The 22,077-nt window shown below is 36.8% G+C and overlaps 1 protein-coding gene across 1 annotated transcript in view; it reads left to right on the top strand.

The window, feature by feature from the left end:
* Klhl15 (kelch like family member 15) overlaps positions 1-22,077 on the top strand; it is a 42,518-nt gene that overhangs the window by 8,270 nt on the left and 12,171 nt on the right. The window contains exon 2 of the mRNA XM_077107215.1: positions 9,932-10,643. Coding sequence (XP_076963330.1) covers positions 9,939-10,643 — 705 coding nt within the window. The 5' untranslated portion in view covers positions 9,932-9,938. The remainder of the gene's footprint in view (positions 1-9,931; positions 10,644-22,077) is intronic.

Here is a 22,077-nt window from a genome sequence, read left to right as displayed (position 1 = left end):
TTCATTATATAATCAATATAAAATTTGTATAGGATACTTTTACATACTTTATTTGGTACTAAATCTTCAAAATACGATTCGTTTTATACTTAAAGCATTTCAATTTGGACTAGTCCCATCTCGAGTGATTGATAGTCTCATGGGTAGTGGCTTCTGAAACAGCATAGACTAACTTTGGTTAGGGCAGAAAAGCCTAAGGAGCCCATTAGTAAAACTAGAAAATCATACTTCCATGATCAGAACAAATGGAGACCAAAGCTGTTACAAAGTGATGTCCAGTGTTTTTGACTACCAGTACATTTCTTGGTCTCTTATAAACCTGCATTGTGATAAACCCTAGAGAGGATTGGGGTCTGTACAGAAGAGATTGAGGGGTCTCAAGTCCCTCTGCTCTTGTCAGTGATAGGGAGAATTAGACAAGAGTTGGATAAAGGAAGCCAGCATTGATGGACCAACATTAGGTACCTTGCTCTGGACTAGATATTTAATTTGTGTTAATTCTTTAATCAGTACTCCAATTAAGTAAGATTATTATTATTCCTAATATAAGGATGGAAACCAAGATGAGGAAGTTAACAAAATTTCAAATTTCTCAGGGTCACATGGTGGTAAGTACCAGTAAATACTTTGATTTCAAAGATTTTTCTCTTTGACAAACCGTTTTGTATTTTTTATGAATCAAATTCTAGTCTTAATTCTTTTTATTTAAATGGTGCTGATGATCAAACCTAGGACCTCTCACATACTAGGCAATTGTTCTACCACTGAGCTACACCTCCAGCCCTTTAATTCTATTTCTAATGAATTGTATGACTTTTACTAAAAAGTCATTTCTGCTGGGTGTGGTGGTGCATACTTGTAATCCCAGGCACTCAGGAGGCTGAGGCAGCAGGATTACAAGTTTGAGGCCAGCCTCAGAAATTAATGAAAACTCAGTAACTTAGTGAGACCTTGTCTCAAAATAAAAAATAAAAGGGCTGGGGATATAGCTCAGTGGTAAAGCACCCCTGGGTTCAATCCCCAGTACCAAAAAAAAAAAAATGTCATTTCACCTGTGAACCATAGTGTCTTTATCCAGTTACAGTTAGTCTTGGTCCTGAAAAGGTGGGCCATATTTAGAGAGGAGTTTCTCTGAAGTTAATTGGGCCAGGTTTATTATTTGGCCTCCTGCAGTACCAAGTGAGGGGACATGGCAATAAGCACTACCATGAGCCATACTAAGTGCTTTACATGTATTAACTCATTAACTCATAGCAACCCTATGAAGTACATTCTATTACTATTATTATCTCCTTTTACAGGTGTTAACAGATGTTAGAGCATGGAGAAGCTAAGTAACTTGCCCCAAGGTAACAAAGCTGATAGGCAGAACCAGTATTCAGTCTCTGCTGTGGGACTTCAGACCTGTACTGTGACTCACTACTTCACCAAAAGACTACATCGTGTTGGTCGGTTAATCACTGAATGTTTTATTGTTTTCTGCTTTGTACGTGCTTCCCTTAAAAGTGTAAAATACAAGCTGGATGTGGTTGCACATACCTGTAATACCAGTGATTTGGTAGGCTTAGGCAGGAGGATCTGCAAGTTCAAGGTCAGCCTCAGCAATTTAGTGATACCCTGTCTCAAAATTTTAAAAAAGGGTGGGGGGATATACTGCTACTCTCTCATTGTAGTCTTATTGATAGGTACACTAGGCTTTTCTGGTAGAAAAGAAGTTACAAATTAGCTATCAAAAATTGGTTTTAGAGGTTGATTGAGATCAGGTAAACTTTACAAATGCGTTGGTAAGACTTTAAAAGTAGCTATAGTTTATTTATTTTGCATATCTACTTAAGTGCATTGCATATATGTCAAGTTATGTAAAAAGTAGGAGAATAAATGAAAATTTTATGTCTCAAAAGTTTAGAGCTGGGTATGGTAATATGCGCCTGTAATCCCAGCTGCTTGTTAGGCTGAGGCAGGAGGATCACGAGTTCAAAGCCAGCCTTAGTGAGACCCTGTCTCAAAATAAAAAAAAGGGCTGGGGATGTGCCTCAGTGATTAAGTATCCAAGTACCATTGTGTTCAATCCCTAGTATTGGGGGCTCTGTAGAGGACTTGACTAACATGGGTGAAGCCCTAGGTTCAATCCCTAGTACTGGGAAAAGAAAAGAAAAAGTTAGAAAGCATCTCAATCTAATGCTCTTATTTTTATAGATGCAGAATGAAGGCCAAGAAAGTGTAAGTAACTTTAATCAAAGTAAAAATATCTCTGTTTTAAAATTTTTAGTTAGGCCCTTGGTTTTAATAGGAAAAATCATCTGAGGTAGTAAAATGGGGGAATTTACTCTTAGGAATATGTCTCTCATAACCCAAGAGCAGACATAGACCTGGGTCTGGGGACTGGAAAATGAAGATGTTAAGGAGCACTCCCCATCCTCTCATCTTGGCTTTATTCTTTCTCATTTGGCTGTCTTTCTCTGATACTTAGCCCACATGGCAGGCAGAAGTGAGTACCCACAGCTGCTCTTTGACATGTTCCAGTTCTAGTTACACCCAGTCAGTGCAAGTCTGTCTCTTTTTCCCTTTTTTTCTTTCTTCTCTCTCCTTCCCTAAATTCTAAATTCTTGACAAAGGGATGTTCATCTTGATTCATATTTCCCATCCTGGTCTGACCATATGTGACTAGGACCAGGACCAGGGAGTAGAAGCCTGCCTGCTAGGAATCCCCTTCAGTGGGCTTGGTGCCCAGGAGTCTGCCTCCACCCCTACTTCATTGCTTTATGATATTTTCACATAGTATCTGGAACTTGGATTGTTTTTTGAGGAAAGCCTAGTGTATCCTTTTATTTTTTGGTGTTGGGATTAAACCCAGAGCCTTGGGTATACTAAGTGCTCCTTCTACCACTGAGCTATATCTCTGACCCCTGTATCTCCTTTTTTTTTTTTTGAAAATTTTTTTAGTTACAGGTGGATACAATACCTTTATTTTTATGTGATGCTGAGGATCTAACTCAGTGCCTCACATGTGCTAGGCAAATGCTCTACCACTAAGCCACAACCCCAGCCCCCCCACCCCTCATCTCTCCTTTTAAAAATTTCCTTTAGATAGAGTATTTTTTAGAAAGGTGAATATTAGCTTTCTAGATAGTGATAACTGTTGGAAAGAGAGGATTGCTTTCACGTAAAGTGAAATATATAGTATTTCAGGCACTGTCAAAATAAGGAATTAATGAAACAGCACAGTCTACTCTCAAATATATGAATGCTGCTGTTTACCCTTCTGTTATTAAATATTCATTGTCATTATATCTTGACAAACCAGAGTGATAATTGGTGACCATAATGACCCTGAGAAATATTGCAAAATGCCAGACTTTTCATCTAGTTTAATTTCTTATTTTTATTCTATTTTGAAAATTGATAATTAGCATGATATTGATAGCTCTCTACTAACCATAATGTTTGTTTATCCATACACCACACTATATGAGGTTCCTTTTGTTCATTTTTGTACATATGTTTTATTTCACTTGAAAAATTCTAAGCTCATTGGTTTTACTTTTAAAAATAACCCAGATGGGGTGGGGATGTGGCTCAAGTGGTAGCATGCTCACCTGGCATGCGTGTGGCCCGGGTTCGATCCTCAGCACCACATACAAACAAAGATGTTGTGTCCACCGAAAACTAAAAAAAAAAAAATAAATATTAAAAATTCTCTCTCTCTCTCTCTTAAAAAAAAAAAACAACAAACAAACCCAGAGCTGGGTATGTAATCCCAGTGATTCAGGAGGCTGAGATAGTGGGATCACAAGTTCAAGGCTAGCCTCAGCAATTTATCCAAGCCCTAAATAATTTAGTGAGACCCTGACTCAGAATAAAATGTAAAATTAAAGGAAAAATAAATAAATAAAAAGGGCTGGAGAGCTGGGGATGTGACTCAATGGTTAAGTACCCCTGGGGTCACTCTTCCGTAACCAAAATAAATAAGTAAAAATAATTCAGATAAACAAGGCCACATTGACAACTTGCTTTAATCTTGAATGTATTAGTATAGTAGTTCTGACAAGCATTGTTGATATTGTCTAAAATATATTTTTTCCAAATTATAGATAACACCCTCTTGTGTTTTATCTTTCCAAAATAAAATCACATAGTTTGTTTTTTTAAGATGGGGTCTTGCTTTAGGTAGCCCTAAAATGCCTGGGCTTAAGTGATCTTCCCATCTCAGACTGTCAGGTAACTGGAACTATAGGCACAGACCACATGACTGGCTGAAATTATATAGTTCTTGATTAATGGAGTACTAATAAAATTTTTGATGTTAATTTCATTTTGTGCATACTTAGATAAGTAAACATTTAATGTGGTTTGAATCAATAGAACTTAGAGACAAACGGGGGTCAGTCATGGTGGTGCATAACTATAACCCCTGCTACTCAGGAGACTGAGGCAGGAGGATCACAAATTTGAGATCAGTCTAAGCAATTTAGCGAGATCTTGTCTCAAAATTAAAAGTTAAATAATAAATAAATTAAAAAGCCTTAGGATGAGCTGGGCATGGTGGCACACAATTATAATCCCAGTGGCTCTGAAAGCTGAGGCACAAGGATTACAAGTTCAAAACCAGCCTCAGCAAAAAGCAAGGTGCTAAGCAACTCAGTGAGACCTGTCTCTAAATAAAATACAAAATAGACATGGGGATGTGGCTCAGTGGTCGAGTGCCCCTGAGTTCAATCCCCAGTAGCGAACAAAGCCTTTAGGATATAGCTCAATGGGAGAGTGCCCCCAGAGTTCAGTCTTCAATACTATAAGAAGCCACAAATGGAGAGAAGGAGGTACCTAGAATGCCTCTTGGTAAGATAGAGAATACGAAAGAAAAAAAATGGTTAAGGGGATGATAGAATTAGGATTCTGTTTAGATATGTTGTCTTTGAAGTAATAAAATGGGATCATCCCTTAAATAGGCACCCAGAAGTGTCTACTAGGCAATCAATTAAACCTATATAGGGCTTGAGTACGGGTAGAGATTTGGGCAGATTATTGAGGTATTGGTGAAAATAGGTCTTAGTAGAAGCCATGGGTTTAGCTAAGATCATTTAGGGAGGCACAATATTTAGATTAGAAAAGAGCAAGAACAGAATCCTGGGCAACACCAACATTTAAGGAAAACAAGCCCATGAAGGATATTGAGAAATGAGCAGCCTAAGCATAGGAAGAGAAACAGGAGAATAATGTCATGGAACTGAGAGATGATCCAAGGTTATTAAGTATGCTACAGAAGGATCCAGAGAAATAGGGACTATGAAGTGACCATTGGATTTGGCAATTAGGGTCTTTTAAAGATTTTTTAATAAGCTTTAAGAAAAAACAACAATACACTCTGATTGCACATAGATTAAAACATGCAGATTGGCAGATAGGAAAGGACAAAAAGTAAAACTGCCTGATACTCTCCAAAGGTAACCATTTTTTAACATTTTCAGCATAGTTTCTATTTAGACTTTTTTCTTAGTAAAAAGATGACCTTATACCGTGATAACTGTTGATTAAATGGGTTAAAATGTCAAGAAGTTAAATGTCATAGACAACATATTGATCAAACAAAGTAGTAAGTGTAGTGATAACTTATGAGAGTAGAGGAGTTGTGCAATTAATGTGTTTATGGAAGCCAACTTTTCCCTCTCAGCAACTAAGGCTCAGCCACATTCTGTGTATGGAGGGGGTTCCTGAATGATACATATCTCCATACTTACTGTAGAGCCTAACACTGAGAAATGTTTTTCTTTTAGTTAAGGATGAGGTATTGGTAATAGAATGTTGAGATTAGTGGGAACAGCCTCCTAAAGAAGAAGGTAGAGCAGGTGAGAGTAGTCGACTGTGTTGTCTGTTGTTTCACTGGTCCATTCAAACACCCAGGAGAAAGAAAACTTGGGAGATTGGGTCTCATCATTGCCACTTATGGGGATTCAGAGCCATAGATGTTGGCTGCCATATCCTTTGATTGCACTGTTCTAGGCTGGCATGGTCTGTGGATAGTGGTCCAGCAGATAGCTCAAACATGATTCCAGATCATGAGATGTTGCAGACAATGCTTTATAATTGGCATAGTATTCCAGAGATTTGTCAATATTGCTTGTCCTTATTTGGGATCATCTTTCATTGTACATTAATGCATACCAATGGGGAATGCCCTCACAGCTATTCAAAGAAAAGAAAAGTCTATAGGCACTGAAGGTCTCCCCCCAAATTAAAGGATCAATCAACATAGTTTTGTTTTAGCAGGGAAGATAGGGAGGGACAGGCAGAGGGGAAAAAGAAATGTAGATTCTGGCAAGAGAGTGATTGCTCTTATATGGGAAGGTCTAAGCTGTAAGAGGATAGAAGTAAAGTTAAGAAATGATATATTAGGGCTGATGTTGTGGCTCAATGGTAGAATGCTTGCCTTGCATGTGTGAGGCACTGGGTTTGATCCTCAGCACCACATGAAAATAAAGATATTGTGTTCATCTACAACTTAAAAAAAAAGATATATCAAATGAAAAACATAGGAGGAAGGATAAGTGGAAAGTTTAAGATTCCAGATGTGAGCCAGGTGCAGTAGCACACACCTGTAATCCCAGCAACTCAGGAGGCTGAGGCAGGAGGATCTCAAGTTTCAGGCTAGCCTGGGCAACTTAGTAAGACCCTGTCTCAGAATGAAAAAGGATGGGGGGCTGGGGATGTGGCTCAAGCGGTAATGCGCTCGCCTGGCATGCGCGGGGCTCTAGGTTCGATCCTCAGAACCACATAAAAATAAAATAAAGATGTTGTGTCCACCGAAAATTGAAAAATGAAAAAGGATGGGGATATAGCTCGGGTGGTGGAGAGCCCCTAGGTTCCATGCCTAGTACTGAAGGAGAAAAAGTTCAGATGTGGACCAGTTTTGGGTCAGGTCAAGTCTTAGAGATTTGGGAGTAGAGTGTGCAATGGAATTAGGGAGAATTTATGAGGTTGTTAAGAAGCTCTGACTCTTTTTTTTTTTGTTGTTGTTGTTGGACACAATACCTTTATTTCATCTATTTTTATGTGGTCCTAAGGATCAAACCCAGTGCCTCACATGCTAGGTGAGTGCTGTGTGTACCGCTGAGCCACAACCCCAGCCCACTTTCAGTTTTTGAATGGGTTATCTTTGGTGAAAGTTGAATAGAAGCTGACTTAGATGCCTGTGTATCAGTGAGTGGGACTGATTGATCAGGAGGTGTGTATATGATAAGTAAAACAAGGGGCAATAGAAGATGGATTTTTGTCTCATTGAAAGGCCAATTTTTAGGAAAAGGACAGATTTTTTAAAACCAAGAGAAATTTAAGCCTGTAAGCTATAGAAGAATTTATTTTTTCTAAGATGGGTGAGGTTAGAAATAGGGGTAGAGCATAGCACAAGAGTTAATAACAAGAATCAACAAATGGGACTTACTTAAACTAAAAAGTTTTTTCTCAGCAAGAGAAACAATAAGAGAGGTAAATAGGGAGCCTACATCATGGGAACAAATTTTTACTCCTCACACTTCAGATAGAGCCCTAATATCCAGAATATACAAAGAACTTAAAAAAATTAAACAATAAGAAAACAAATAACCCAATCAACAAATGGGCCAAAGACCTGAACAGACACTTCTCAGAGGAGGACATACAATCAATCAACAAGTACATGAAAAAATGCTCACCATCTCTAGCAGTCAGAGAAATGCAAATCAAAACCACCCTAAGATACCATCTCACTCCAGTAAGATTGGCAGCCATTATGAAGTCAAACAATAACAAGTGCTGGCAAGGATGTGGGGAAAAGGGTACTCTTGTACATTGCTGGTGGGACTGCAAATTGGTGAGGCCAATATGGAAAGCAGTATGGAGATTCCTGGAAAAGCTGGGAATGGAACCACCATTTGACCCAGCTATTGCCCTTCTCGGACTATTCCCTGAAGACCTTAAAAGAGCGTACTACAGGGATATTGCCACATTGATGTTCATAGCAGCACAATTCACAATAGCTAGACTGTGGAACCAACCCCGATGCCCCTCAATAGATGAATGGATAAAAAAAAAGTGGCATTTATATACAATGGAGTACTATGCAGCACTAAGAAATGACAAAATCATGGATTTTGCAGGGAAATGGATGGCATTAGAGCAGATTATGCTAAGTGAAGCTAGCCAATCCCTAAAAAACAAATGCCAAATGTCTTCTTTGATATAATGAGAGCAACTAAGAACAGAGCAGGAAGGAAGAGCAGGAGGAAAAGATTAACATTAAACAGAGTCATGAAGTGGGAGGGAAAGGGAGAGAAAAGGGAAATTGCATGGAAATGGAAGGAGACCCTCATTGTTATACAAAATTACATATAAGAGGTTGTGAGGAGAATGGGAAAAAAATTAGGAGAGAAATGAATTACAGTAGATGGGGTAGAGAGAGAAGAGGGGAGGGGAGGGGAGGGGGGATAGTAGAGGATAGGAAAGGTAGCAGAATACAACAGACACTGGTATGGCATTATGTAAAAATGTGGATGTGTAACCGATGTGATTCTGCAATCTTTGTAATGTTTTGAATAACCAATAAAAAAAAAAAAAGAAATAGGGGTAGAGGGCAGGAGGCTTGGCAGCTATGACTTTGAGAAAGACTATGTCATGTTGTTTAAGTCGTTATGTGGAGGGAACTTTATGGACCAATATGAGCATACAAGGAAGATTGTGTTCATTGAAGCAAGGTTCTACAGGGCAAAGTGGAAAGGGTTGAAAAGGCATTTGGTAATGGGGGAGGGGTGATTAGGGAGGAGAATGGGAGCTGTGTGATTCAAGTGAAGAACAGGATAAGGGGCTGAAGTTGTAGCTCAGTGGAGGAATGCCTTCCTAGCCATGTGTGAGGTGTTGGGTTTGATCCTCAGCATCACATAAAAATAACTAGAATAAAGGTATTGTGTCCATCAACAACTTAAGAAAGAACAGGATAGGTGGGTAGAGCTTCATGTCTAAAGGAGAAAAAAGCTTTATTAATAGTGTAATAGACTGAATGAATTTATTCTGCTTCATTTAGATCTAATTTTATTATTATTCTTTTTGATGCCGGGAGTTGAACCCAGAGGCTTGTACATACTTAACATACACACTACTACTGAGCTACAACCCCAGCCCTAGATCTAATTTTGACTATCTTAGCTTTATTTCTCTGGAACTTATCTTAGCTTTATTTGTTTATATATAAATTATATATATATATATATATATATATATATATATATATATATATATATAATTTGACATATTTATCTGATTATTTTCTTTGGGTAAATTTCTTTTGCTATAATATCTTTTTCCTCCAAATTTAATATTTGGCTATGAAATCCTTTTTGTGTTACTCACTTTGGAACATGTTTAAATTTATTTGATGAAGTCAGGTGTGTTGGTACATGTCTGTAATCCCAGCTGCTGGAGAGGCTGAGAGAGGAGGATTGCAAATTCAAAGTCAGCCTCAGCAACTTAGGGAGGCCCTAAGCAACTTAGTGAAACCCTGTCTCAAGATAAAAAATGAAAAGGGCTGGGGGATGTGGCTCAGTAGTTAAGTGCCCTGGGTTCAATCTTTGTTACCACCCCCCTCAAAAAAAAAAAAAAAAGAAAAAAAGAAAAGAAAAATTATTTGATAAGCAGTGTAAAGTTGATAGAATAGGTAAATATTGTTTATAAGTTAACAATTTACCACTGTTTGATAGATAACATCTGTAATGAATTATTTTCCTCTGGGAAACTGAAAACATTTGTCTTCATACCTTCAAATTTTCTTCTCCTGAAGGATTTGCACATCTAGGACTTAGGCAGTAGAACTGAGATAATTATAAACATAGTTAAAACTTTAAGTTAGTAATGTCTTCTGAATGCATGGAAATGTTAACACTATTTTCTTTGATTACTTTTTTTCCAGGTGATTCATGGCAGGGGACGTGGAAGGATTCTGTTCCTCCATCCATGACACCAGTGTCTCTGCTGGGTTCAGAGCACTGTATGAGGAGGGATTGCTTCTTGATGTCACTCTGGTTATTGAAGATCATCAGTTCCAGGCCCATAAAGCACTCTTGGCCACCCAGAGTGATTACTTCAGAATTATGTTCACTGCAGACATGAGGGAACGAGATCAGGACAAAATTCATTTGAAAGGTCTAACTGCTACTGGTTTCAGCCACGTCCTTCAATTTATGTACTATGGAACTATAGAACTGAGTATGAATACTGTTCATGAAATTCTTCAGGCCGCCATGTATGTGCAACTTATAGAAGTGGTGAAGTTCTGCTGCTCTTTTCTCTTAGCGAAAATCTGCTTAGAAAATTGTGCAGAAATTATGAGACTCTTAGATGATTTTGGTGTAAACATCGAGGGAGTCAGGGAGAAGCTGGACGCCTTTCTGCTAGACAACTTTGTGCCACTCATGTCCAGGCCTGACTTCTTGTCCTATCTGAGCTTCGAGAAGCTCATGTCTTATTTGGATAATGATCATCTGAGCAGGTTCCCAGAGATAGAGCTGTACGAGGCTGTGCAGTCTTGGCTGCGGCATGATAGAAGACGCTGGAGACATACCGATACCATCATTCAGAACATCAGGTTTTGTTTGATGACCCCATCCAGTGTTTTTGAGAAGGTTGGTGCATTTGAAAGCAATAGACAGGACTCATCATTTAGTTAAGGCAGTATGTCTTTATAACTAAGATTCCAAGATTTGGTCAGGAACCAGAAAATGAAATGAATAGTTTGTAAGAATAGTTTATAATATAAGAAGCCTGATTTTGTTGTAGCTTATACATTTAGGTTTTTTAAAATACATTTTGTGGGTGAAAAATGAGGTAGAAATGATTCATTTTTAAAGTACTTTTAAAGTTGAATCATAATTATTTGATATAAATTATTGCAAGTTTGCTTTACCTTTTCTTTTCACAAAGTAATTAAATCTGAACTGGGTCAGGCTAACTATTTTTAAAAATTAAGTAATACATGTTGGATTGGCATTGAGAGTTTTACAGTTTCTTACAGTACACATTAATACAGTTTCTTATTCTTCTAAAATATAATTAAAGAAGACACATAAAATAGCTCTTGAAAACCAACATGCCATTTTAGTGATTTTCTTCACTACTCTCACCTAGTTCTTTTTCCTCCCCCATTTCACTGTGAATACTAACTAAATTTAACTGTGAAAACATGTTATATGTCTAAAAACATTTTGGCATTTTGAAACAAGTAGACTATAAATCCTTAATCTGCATTGATCAGACATCACTGCACATATTATCATGTAAATGATTCTTTCTTAAAAATACTCTTTTTTCAAAATAGTCTTGGCCTTTTTGCATGTAAGCATTTTTATTTTTATATCCAGAGTCTCACTTGTGATCCATTCTTGCCCAAAGAAGAGAGAGTAGTTTCAGTAATTTTAACTTAATTGGTTTCTAATCATATGGTTACCTCTGGGGCTCTGTTTACCTCTTGCATCTTTTCTTCTTTCTAGAAAGCACACAAAGCTTGGTTGACATCCTTCATGTTAAACAATTCCTCAGCTTTAGTTACCAGACCTGGTGATAAAAATATAATATTTGCAAAGGAGGGTTGTTTATGCCATTTGAAAAATAAACAAATTTGCGCCTTTGAATAACACTCAGTGGCCTGACATGTGTTTTTTTCCTCTGAAATGCTATGAAATGTCATTATCTTATATATTTAATAGAGAACTCAATTTTGTGTGATTTTATTTTCTGAATATATTGATATGATAGAAATAATTGAAATTTAAGATTCATCATCATCATCATCATCATCTTCATCTACTTTTTTTGTTTTTGTTTTTTGTGGTACTGGGGACTGAACCCAGGGGTGCTGTACCAGTGAGCTACATCACCAGCCCTTTATTGTTTTCTTTTTAAATTTTGAGATGGGGCCTTGCTAAGTTCCTGAGGCTGGCCTTGAACTTGAAATCTTCCTGCCTCAGTCTCCTGAGTCACTGGGATTACGGTATGTACCATCAGGCCCAGCAAGAATATACTTCTTAATTATTCTTTTTGTTCTGTGAGAATCAGCTCCACATCAACTGTGTAAGTCATTTGCTCTGATGTTATGATTTTGTCCTTACTATTGTTTTTATTGCTTTTTTCCCCCCTGGAGAATCTTGTTTTGTCTTTATACATTGTATGCAAATGCTTTCCCACTACAAAATAAAACCCCTCCAACTTTAGTCTAGATGGAAGTATTTGTGAAATAGAAAATTAGATTTCCCCTCTTGTGTAGGACAGTTTGATGGATAATTAATAGCAGTAATTGATTTGTGAGTCCTGAGATGCAGAGCTTTTTTACCTTTCAGTCATCAGTTCAAGGTAGGCAATAGTGACAGTGGCTAAAATTTAATAGGTAGGTTTTCAACTTATAGAAAATATCAGTTGGACCCTCTGATGGATTCCTTTGACATCTGCAGCACAGGAGGTAGTTCTTTCCATTGGCCAGGTATTGGGAGTTATCAGAATAGTTTTTATTAAGGCTTCCTTCTGAAATTACTTTCTTAGGAAAATTTAATTAAAGACCCAGCCAGAAGAAATTTTTGTTTTTTGTAATGTAATATAAATCTTTTTAGTTTTACTTTAGTAATATTGGTAAGATAAGTGGAAGGTAACAAGTGATTCTTGCCTTAGTAGTTTGTTAGAGGAATTTATGGCTTTCTGAATGTTGAAAACACTATTGTGGACAGATTTGAGATCTTATTTCTAGAAATGACTCCAAAAACCAAGCTAATATGGAAAATTTGGTTGGACAATAAGAATTTAGAGTATTTTGCGCCATACCATTTTGATTTCCTTGAAAATTGGACCTGGGGCTGGGGGTAGCCCAGTAGTGGAACACTTGCCTAGCATGCTTGGAAGGCTTGAGTTTTTTGTTTTTTTAAACCAGGGATTGATCCCAGAGGGGCTTAACCACTAAGCCACATCCTCAGCCCTTTGAACGTTTTATTTATTTATTTATTTATTTTAATATTTATTTTTAGGTGTATTTGGACACAATGCCTTTATTTTATTTATTTATATGTGGTGCTGAGGATCAAACCCAGGGCTCGACACATGCTAGGAGAGCACTCCACTGTTGAGCCACAACCCCAGCCCTTAATATTTTATTTAGAGAGATCGCTTTGCTGAGTTGCTTAGGTCCTTGCTGAATTGCTGAGGCTGGCTTTGAACTTATGATCCTTCTGCCTTGGCCTCCCCAGTGGCAGGGATTACAAGTGTTCACCACTGCAAGGCTTGGGTTTTTGTTTTATTTTGTTTTGTTTTTTAGTACTGGGGATTGAACTCAGGGCCACATCCCCAGCCCTATTTTGTATTTTTATTTAGAGACAGGATCTCACTGAGTTGCTTAGCACCTCACTTTTGCTGAGGCTGGCTTTGAACTTGTGATCCTCCTGCTTTAGACCCCCAAGCTACTGGATTACAGGTGTGCTCCACCACACCCAAAAAAAGGAAATGGGGCCCATCTATTTTTCCTGCATTCAGCAAACTACATGTCTGAAACAAGGCCATTCTAACATCCATTATATATGCATGGCCTCAGAATGGGCAAAGAAATAAAGCGAAGTTGTATCTGTGTTATTCCTTTTTTAGTAAGAGAATCTTCATGAAAAAAGTGTCAGTTTTGACTTGTGGTTTTATCCTATTTGCTGAAATTTAGAAAAACAGATTTTGATAGGCACTTTTTGTCTTTAGCTTTAACGTGTTTTAAATTCACTTATGAGACTTTCTGAACTTAGAAAACAACCAAAAGAAGAGTAGAGTGATCACCCATAATATCACATAGGTTAATAATTATTAACATTTTGCCTTATTTGCTAGGTAGGTAGAGGGTGTGTAGACATCATGTATAATTTGTTTTAAAATTTTTTTATAGTTATAGATGGACAGCATGCCTTTATTTTATTTGTTTATTTTTATGTGGTGCCAAGGATTGAACCCAGTGTCTCACACATGCTAGGCAAGTGCTCTGCCACTGAGTTACAGCCCCAGCCCCGTTTTGTTGTTGTTTTTTTTTTTTTTTTCCGCTAAACCATTTCAAAGAAAGTTGAAGCCATCATCCCTAACTACTTCAACTCTTGCATCGCCCAAGCATCTCTCAAGAGTAAGGATATTATCCTAAATAGCCATAATAATATTGTCACACCTAAGGAAAGTAACAATTCCTTAATGTCATGTAATATCTAGCCCATTTTTGGATTTTCTCAGTTGTTCCAAAAATGTCTTTTTTTTTAAAGCTTCTTTCATGAAGAAGGATTTAATCAAGGTTCACATAGCACATTTGGTTGTCTTTCTTTAATCTAGAATTATCTCTCTTTTCTCCATTCATCATAGGATGTTCAAACATAAAGTTGAATAAATAGTCTAGTAGTGAACACCTGTATACCTAGATTTAACAACTGTTACATCTGCCATATTTGCTCTATAACCCTTGAAAATAAGTTGTAAACATCAAGATGCTTCATTCCTGAATACTTACCATAGTTTTCCTAAAAATAAGAACTTTTCCCTCACTAAGTACAATACTATTCCACCTAGGAAAATTAAGACATCACAAATAGAGCTAATCCATATTCACATTTTCCCAGCTGTCACCAAAATTCACTAGACTTTAATCAAGGTTTATGCATTGCTTTGGGCTATCATGTGCTTTCCTAATCTGGAACAGTCCCCCAGTACCCCAGTTTTTTTTTTTTTTTTTTTTGAGAAAGATCAGACCCTTTGTCTGATCTTAGAAGACTCTCTTACTAAAAAAAGGAATTGTCTTTCACATTCTGGATATATCTAATCATTTCCTTGTGTTGATGTTATCTTAGTTCCTCTATTCCCTTTATTTCCTATTAATAGTAATTTTTTAGCATCATATTTTTCAGGAAAATATTGTTGTATTGCCAGAGAAAAACTTGTAAAACCACTTAGCAACTTTGATCGAACTTAGAAATCATTCTTTTTGTGTTATGAGGTCAGGTGGCCCAATTCTATAAACAAAAATTATCAGGAATTTTATTCACACTAATCTAATTAGAGTCATGGAATTCTCTTCCTTTTAAAAAAATTAGAATATTTCAGTATATTGAGACTAAAACTAGTTGGAAGTGTCAAAATCAAAAGATTTCTTTTTATAAAAAAAATCAGTATGGGTGCTAGGGATGTAGCTCAGTGGTAGAGCATGTGCTTAGCCATGTGCAAGACTCTGGGTTTAAGGATAGTATTTCAACCTTAATCAATTCAGAAATTATTGAGGGCTGGAGATGTAGTTCAGTGGTAAAACCCTTCAATCCCCTAGCACACACACACCTAAATAACTATGTATCTGAGTCTAGAACTATGTTGTTCAGTACAGTTGCTACTGGTAGTTATTGAATAATTGACATGTGGCTAGTCTGAAATATCAAAGACTAAAATGACAAAAAGGATATAAATTACCTCAAGTGGTTTTTTTTTTTGTGTGTGTGTGGTGCTGGGGATTGAAGGGTTTTACCACTGAACTACATCTCCAGCCCTCAATAATTTCTGAATTGATTAAGGTTGAAATACTATCATGGATATACTGTGTTAAATATATTGTTTAAATCAGTTTTACCATTTTATTTATTTATTTTTTGTACTGGAGATTGAACCCAGGGCGCTCTACCACTGAGCTACAGCCCCAGCCCCCCCCTTTTTTTTGAGACAGGGTCCTGCTAAATTGATGAGGATGGCTTCAAAGTTATGATCCTCTTGCCTCAAAATATGGCTACTAGAAAATGTAAAATTACTTCTTTGGCTTGTGATTGTGGGTTAGATTATATTTCTGTTATACAGTGTTGCTTATGTAAAGCTAAGGAAGTGAATTGTTGGAATCTCTGAATATGCATACAGTAAATAGCCGTTCTCACATATTTAACCCCTCTCCCACATTCCCAGCCTTTAAAAATATTATATACAGTTAGTATGATTCTTTGGAGTGATTGATGAATATAACTGTTAATGAGTGTAGTGTCTCTTTGTCAGGGTCCTTTTTCTGGCCTCAGGAAAATAAAAGCAATTTTACAAAACTTGAGGAAGGAACCTATGGAGATTTTTAACTTCCTGTGGTAGTTAACTATCAGATATGAGCAGTAGCTTCTTAGAGAGGGGGATGGGGTTATTCTGTATCTTTAAGGATATCTTTTCCTCACTGATTCCAAGAACCTGAATATTGCCTCTAGTTGTACAGAAATCTTTGGGTTTATTCTATTACAGTATCTTTCTCTGTAGTCCTCTACTGGATTTTCCTCTCAGCTAAAAACACTGCCTTAACTTCTATATTGAATTCTCTGTGGGACCAGCACCAAAGAGGCCAAGGCTTTTAGATTTCCTTCCATTTTATTAGAGACAGTGATTCTATTTATCTGAATGCTTTACACACACACACACACACACACACACACACACACAGATTTTTTTTTGTGTGGATGTGTATACAAACATACATACATACATATATATGTGTATACATATATGCCAGGTTGTGCACAAAGTGCTTTACACATAGGTAGATTCTACATGTTATCCCTGTTTTGTAGATAGGAAAACAGTCTCAAGTTAGGAATATTATTCCAGAACAAGTAGCACTGTCATTGTTCAGACTGGAACTCAGGTCTGCTTTCTTCCCAGTCCAGGGACTTTTCTGTTTCAGCTGATAGAGTAGGGAAAAGACTTTTTAAAGTGCAGAAGGCATGCTGTTAACCTGTGGTCCAGCCTGGGTAATTTTGAAGTTGTTATCCTTGTGAAAATTCTAATGTGTTTGCTTGAGCAAAACAGCCTGAAAAGTTAAATAGTACTGAAAGAATATAAGGTGTGAAAGCATGATTCAGGAGTTTCCACTGTATAATCAAAGAAATCTGAAGATTTAAGATTTTCTCTCTCTGGGTGTCTGGTACTGGGGATGGAATTCCAGGAACTCAACATTAGGTAAGCACTGAGCTATGTTCTCCAACTGGATCCTGTCCTTTTGACCTAGTAGTTTGATTTTTTTTTTTATTGGTGCATCATAATTATACCTAATACTAAATTCATTATACCATATTTGTACATGAACATAATTTTATTAATCTGATTCTCTAGTACCTTCCCTTTCCTTCCCCTCCTCCATCTCCCTGAATCACTTGCTTTATTCTGATCCTCCTTCCATTATTATAATTAATAATTATTATTTTAAATAGTGCATTAGTAGTTTGAGTTCTTATGGTTTGTTTATATATAGTGGATTCCCAGTTTCAAAACTAGAGTATAGTTTTAGTGTTCACTTACACAAATGTCTGTGGCATGTATTTTTACCAGCTCTGATGGTCTTTGCACCTATTAATAAGGTAAGGCCTGGCGTTTGTCATTCTGAATGTCAGTGAAGATTTAAATTGTTTAACTGCTCTTTTTGGTCTTTTGACTGTTTTTCTTGGTCCTGAGGATTGAACCTAGGCACCGTTTATCAGTAAGCTACATGCTTGTGACCTTCCTGCCTCAGCCTCCTGAGCTGCTGGGATTATAGGCATGCCTGTTGTTCTTAATCTCATGCTTGGGTGGTATGATATTCTGATTAATTGAAGCACAACCCATGTGGTAAAGGGTAGATGGTGAGTGCTCCTCTAAAAGCCCTTCTTTCAGGCACTGGAACGTGTTTTGACTAATTTAATACTTGCCTGATGTAAAATTTCTGTCCAACAACTAAACCATAAACTGCAGTGCTAGCATGGTTTAGCCAAATATTCTTGAAAAAAGTTTGCTTACATCTAATGGCTTCAGGTAGATCTAGAGGATTACGTGGAAATTTCCTTCTAACCCTCAGTTTTAGAAGTACATGAGAAACAAGTAGTACTCTGTTTGACAGTAAAAATGAGTTTTTAAGAAAAAGATGTGAAGTTTGATTAGAATTTCTGATAAGTGAGTTGTTTTTGAAAACTTAAGTCATCTTTAGATATTAAACATTATTTATGTAGCTTAAACTTGAAATTGCTTAAATTAACAGTCAACTCACTTGCCCCTTGGAGTGAAAGCACAGAGATGAGTGGGTTTTCTGTTGGGAACTAGGTCAATGGATGAAGTGTACTTTCTCGGTTAACTTAAATGTTTTTTTCTGCATTGGTCTCCTCTTTGCTGACCCCCTCCTCCTAGACCCCATGAATTTGGATTGTAATTAACACATATGCAGTTCTTTAAAAATCATCCAAGATGCTTTTATCCTCTGAAATCTTCTACGTTTTATATGTAGATATAGAGTGCTCTTATATTCTACCTTTGACTTACATTCATTGCTGACTGTGGGTTCCTAAAGAGTGCCAGAAATCTAGGTGTTGATTGCTGTTAGGGCCCTGAGAAAGACAGCGTCTTAGTGAATGTATTGAGAAGACAGGAACCTATTGAAAATAGGAGTTTAAAAATTTAGTCTTACTTGCCAATTTTCCTTTGAAATAAGATGAAAACAAATGCATAGGAGAATTGGAAATTAAAGAGGAAGATATGGAATTAGAAACCGCTATGTTGACATGTAAAAGGAGAAACCCTTTGTAATTCATTATGGGGAAAAAGAAAAACCAAATGATAAGTAGAAAATGAATCAAAGGGGTATGGGATTTAGCTCAGTGGTACAGTGTTTATCTGACATACAGGAGGCCCTGAGTTCATTTCCCAGCACCCCCCCCCCCAAAAAAAAAATATCAGAGAAGTCTGGAAATGACTGGAGAAAAGGTTAGGTGTCAGAAAGGAACAAGGTGAATATTTTAGATTTTAGGCTTTGAGGTTTTTAATTTTCAGATTTATTATCTGGAAAAGACTACACGTGTCATAAGTAAGCATTGCTCATCCAAAAATTAGTTTTAGGATTAAGCAAGCCATTTATTTGGTTCTGCTCTACTGTATTTATAAATAAAACATTTATATAGTGGAGAGTGTTTCCATCAATAGGAAAAAGTCCCTTATAAGTTGAGAATCCTAGAATTTAGTTGTGCTAAGTATTAGTATATGCAGATAGTAAAATGATTGTCTTAAAGGTTTTTTAAAAATGCATTTTTCTCCTTTTAGACTTGTGTATTAGTTTATAACAGTGATCTATTGTACATAAATTGGAAGAAAATTAAGACTTTCTAAGCACATTTATTTTTGAATCTAGACAAGATGAAGGGATGGAAAACTTACAAAATTGTGCTAAGACACTGAATCTTGTTAAGGGAGCCTTTCCTTTGCCCCCATTTATCTTGTTCACTTTACTTTGGGAGTTTAATTTGGTACTTCAGACTCTTGCCAGCTTAGAGAGTAGAGTTTGCATAAATTCTTATTAAAATTTGTCTTTGCTATTTGGTATTTGACTGTATAGTTGGTCATATTCTGTGGTTTCTCCATCCACAAATTCAGTTACCCTAGGATTGAAAATATCCCCCCCCCACAAATTGCATCATTTTTTCCTTGTCATTTCTTAAGCAATAATAGTGTAACAGCTATTTACATAGCAATCTAGACAAGATTTAAAGCATACCAGAGCATATGTGTAGGTTAAATGCAAATCCAGTGCCATTTTATATGAGACTTGCATCTGCAGGAGGACCTGGAACCAGTTCCCCTCAGATACCAAGGGATGACTATAATTATAGTATTATTAAAAGGATTTGCACTTAGCCTGGACTGATTTTTTTTTTCATAGCCTTATCCTGGTCATTAACTTGTTTTTTTCAGGACAAAGGGATTAATTAAAGGCATTTTGCACCTAGCTGTTTTAATGATGATTTTGTTTCACATGAATCAATATAAGCTTTCATTTTGAGCATGGATTTTCCCCCCTCCATGCTGGGGATTGAACTCAGGGCCCCCTCACATGCTTGGCAAGCAGTCTACTACTGAGCAGCACGATTTTTATAAATAAAGACTTCTTGTACCAGGGTAGATAGTTTTGCAATACAACAAATAAAGACCATTCCACATTTTATTGAGAATTAAAATTATATCAAGTGTACCTATGGTTCCCAAGGATATGATTTGTTTTTAGCATTAGAGCCCCATGATAGTAACTGCTTTGTTTCTGGATATTTCCCTTGAAAAGATTAATCATTGTTCAAAAAGAATGATAAAATTGATAACCAGGACTCAGTTTTCCACTTGATACTTTCTTGTCATTCTGAGAATTAAGTTAATGATTTTTTGGATGCAGGAAGGGCCAGAGAGGTGTCTCTTCATGTAATTGACCTCTTTTTTTGGAGGAGAAAATATCTAAACCTGGAGGCTTGTTCTGGGTCACACAGTGACTTGATGACATTGTCAAGCCCTAAACTGGATCTTAAGTTTGGGTATTATTTCCACCTCATTACTCTAACACACACACTGACGGATAGACTAAAAGGCATTTTATTTCTTTGGTTTAGTATAAGAGTATTGGGCATTTTAAAAATAATTTCAGGGCTTGGTGTGTAGCTCAGTGGTAGAGCACTTGCCTAGCAGGTGTGAGACCAGTAACTAGCTGGACATGGTGTCACATGCCTGTAATCCCAGAGACTCAGGAGGCCAAAGCAGAAAAATTAGAAGTTGGAGACCAGCCTCAGCAACTCAGAGAGGCCCGAAGCAACTTAGTGAGACCCTGTCTCAAAAATTTTAAAAAGGACTAGGGATGTGGCTCAGGGATTGAGAACCCCTGAGTTAAATCCCTAGTACTCCCCGCCCCCCCCCCCCCCCCCCCGCAAAAAAAAGTACAATAGCTGATAATATCTTATTGGCTGGTTAGGGTATGGGAATGTGGCTCAGTGGTACAGTGCTTGCTTAACATGTGGAAAGCCCCAGGTTCAACCCCCAGCACTACATTAAAAAAATATTAAATAAAAATTGGCTGGTTAAAAGCCTAAAATAATTTCAGACTAGCCAGTTTTAGTAGATCTTTAAAATTCCAGATTTTAATCAAATGAAAGTAAACTCTGTGGAAATGCCCCTTTTTATTTGGAAGTACTGAGAAGAGAACCCAGGATCTTGAACATGCCAGGCAAGTATTGTTCCACTGAACTATATTCCCAGCTCAGGAAATGCCTACTTTATGTTGCAAGTTCCATTTTCAGTCTCTAAAAATTAAGGATGGTATATACAAATTACCTGTAAAAATAATATCTTAATACTTACTAATTATATTTAATATTTTTGATATTTATTATAAGTATTTAGTAAATAGATTATGTAATATTTTGACAGTGAATAGAGAAACAGAATCTTTGCCCAGTAGTAGACCTAGCTATTGAATATTTTCAGGCACCACATTCAAAATTAATCATTTCTCAATTTCCCTCTTTTGCTAACTATATGCATTTATGTATGGATACAATTACATTAAACTAAAAAGTTTAGAGGAGGGAATGGCCAATTTAAAATTTCAGACCACTGTGGTTTTTTTAATATTTTTTTTAAGCTGTCAGTGGACCTTTATTTTATTTGTGGTGCTGAAAATCGAACCCTGTGCCTCATACATACTAGGCAAGTGCTCTACCACTGAGCCACAAACCCCAGCCCTGCCACAGACCACTGTTTTTGAGTGGTAATGCTTTCTAAAATTTGATATTCAGAATAACACAAAATGCTTTTCATAATACAATTTTTTTTTGTACCAGGGATAGAACTCAGAGGCACTTGACAACTAAGCCACATCCCCAGCCCTATTTTGTATTTTATTTAAAGTCAGGATTTCACTGAGTTGCTTAGCACCTCACTTTTACTGAGGTTGGCTTTGAACTCGCAATCCTCCTGAATTCGGTCTTATAATACAATTTTTAAAGTATCAAAGCAAGAAAAGTGGTAATATTTCTAAGTTTTAAAACAAGACGTCTTTTTTATTCCTATGAAAGAATGAGGAAAGTGATTTAGAACATGAAAGAAATGTCATTCTTTCTACATCTTTCTTTTGAGGACACCTGATATATAGATAGTTAAACATACATGTGGAATAAATGATGGGAGAAATTCCTTCTCCATGAAAAGATGAGCCACACTTTTCTTTTTTAGGCTTTTTTTAATTATTAAAAATTTGTTCTTGGGGCTGGGAATATGACT

Source organism: Callospermophilus lateralis, chromosome X (genome assembly GCF_048772815.1).
Source record: "Callospermophilus lateralis isolate mCalLat2 chromosome X, mCalLat2.hap1, whole genome shotgun sequence".
Lineage (NCBI taxonomy): Eukaryota > Metazoa > Chordata > Mammalia > Rodentia > Sciuridae > Callospermophilus > Callospermophilus lateralis.
The sequence above is the reverse complement of the archived record's forward strand: the minus strand, read 5'-3'. Positions and strand labels throughout refer to the sequence as shown.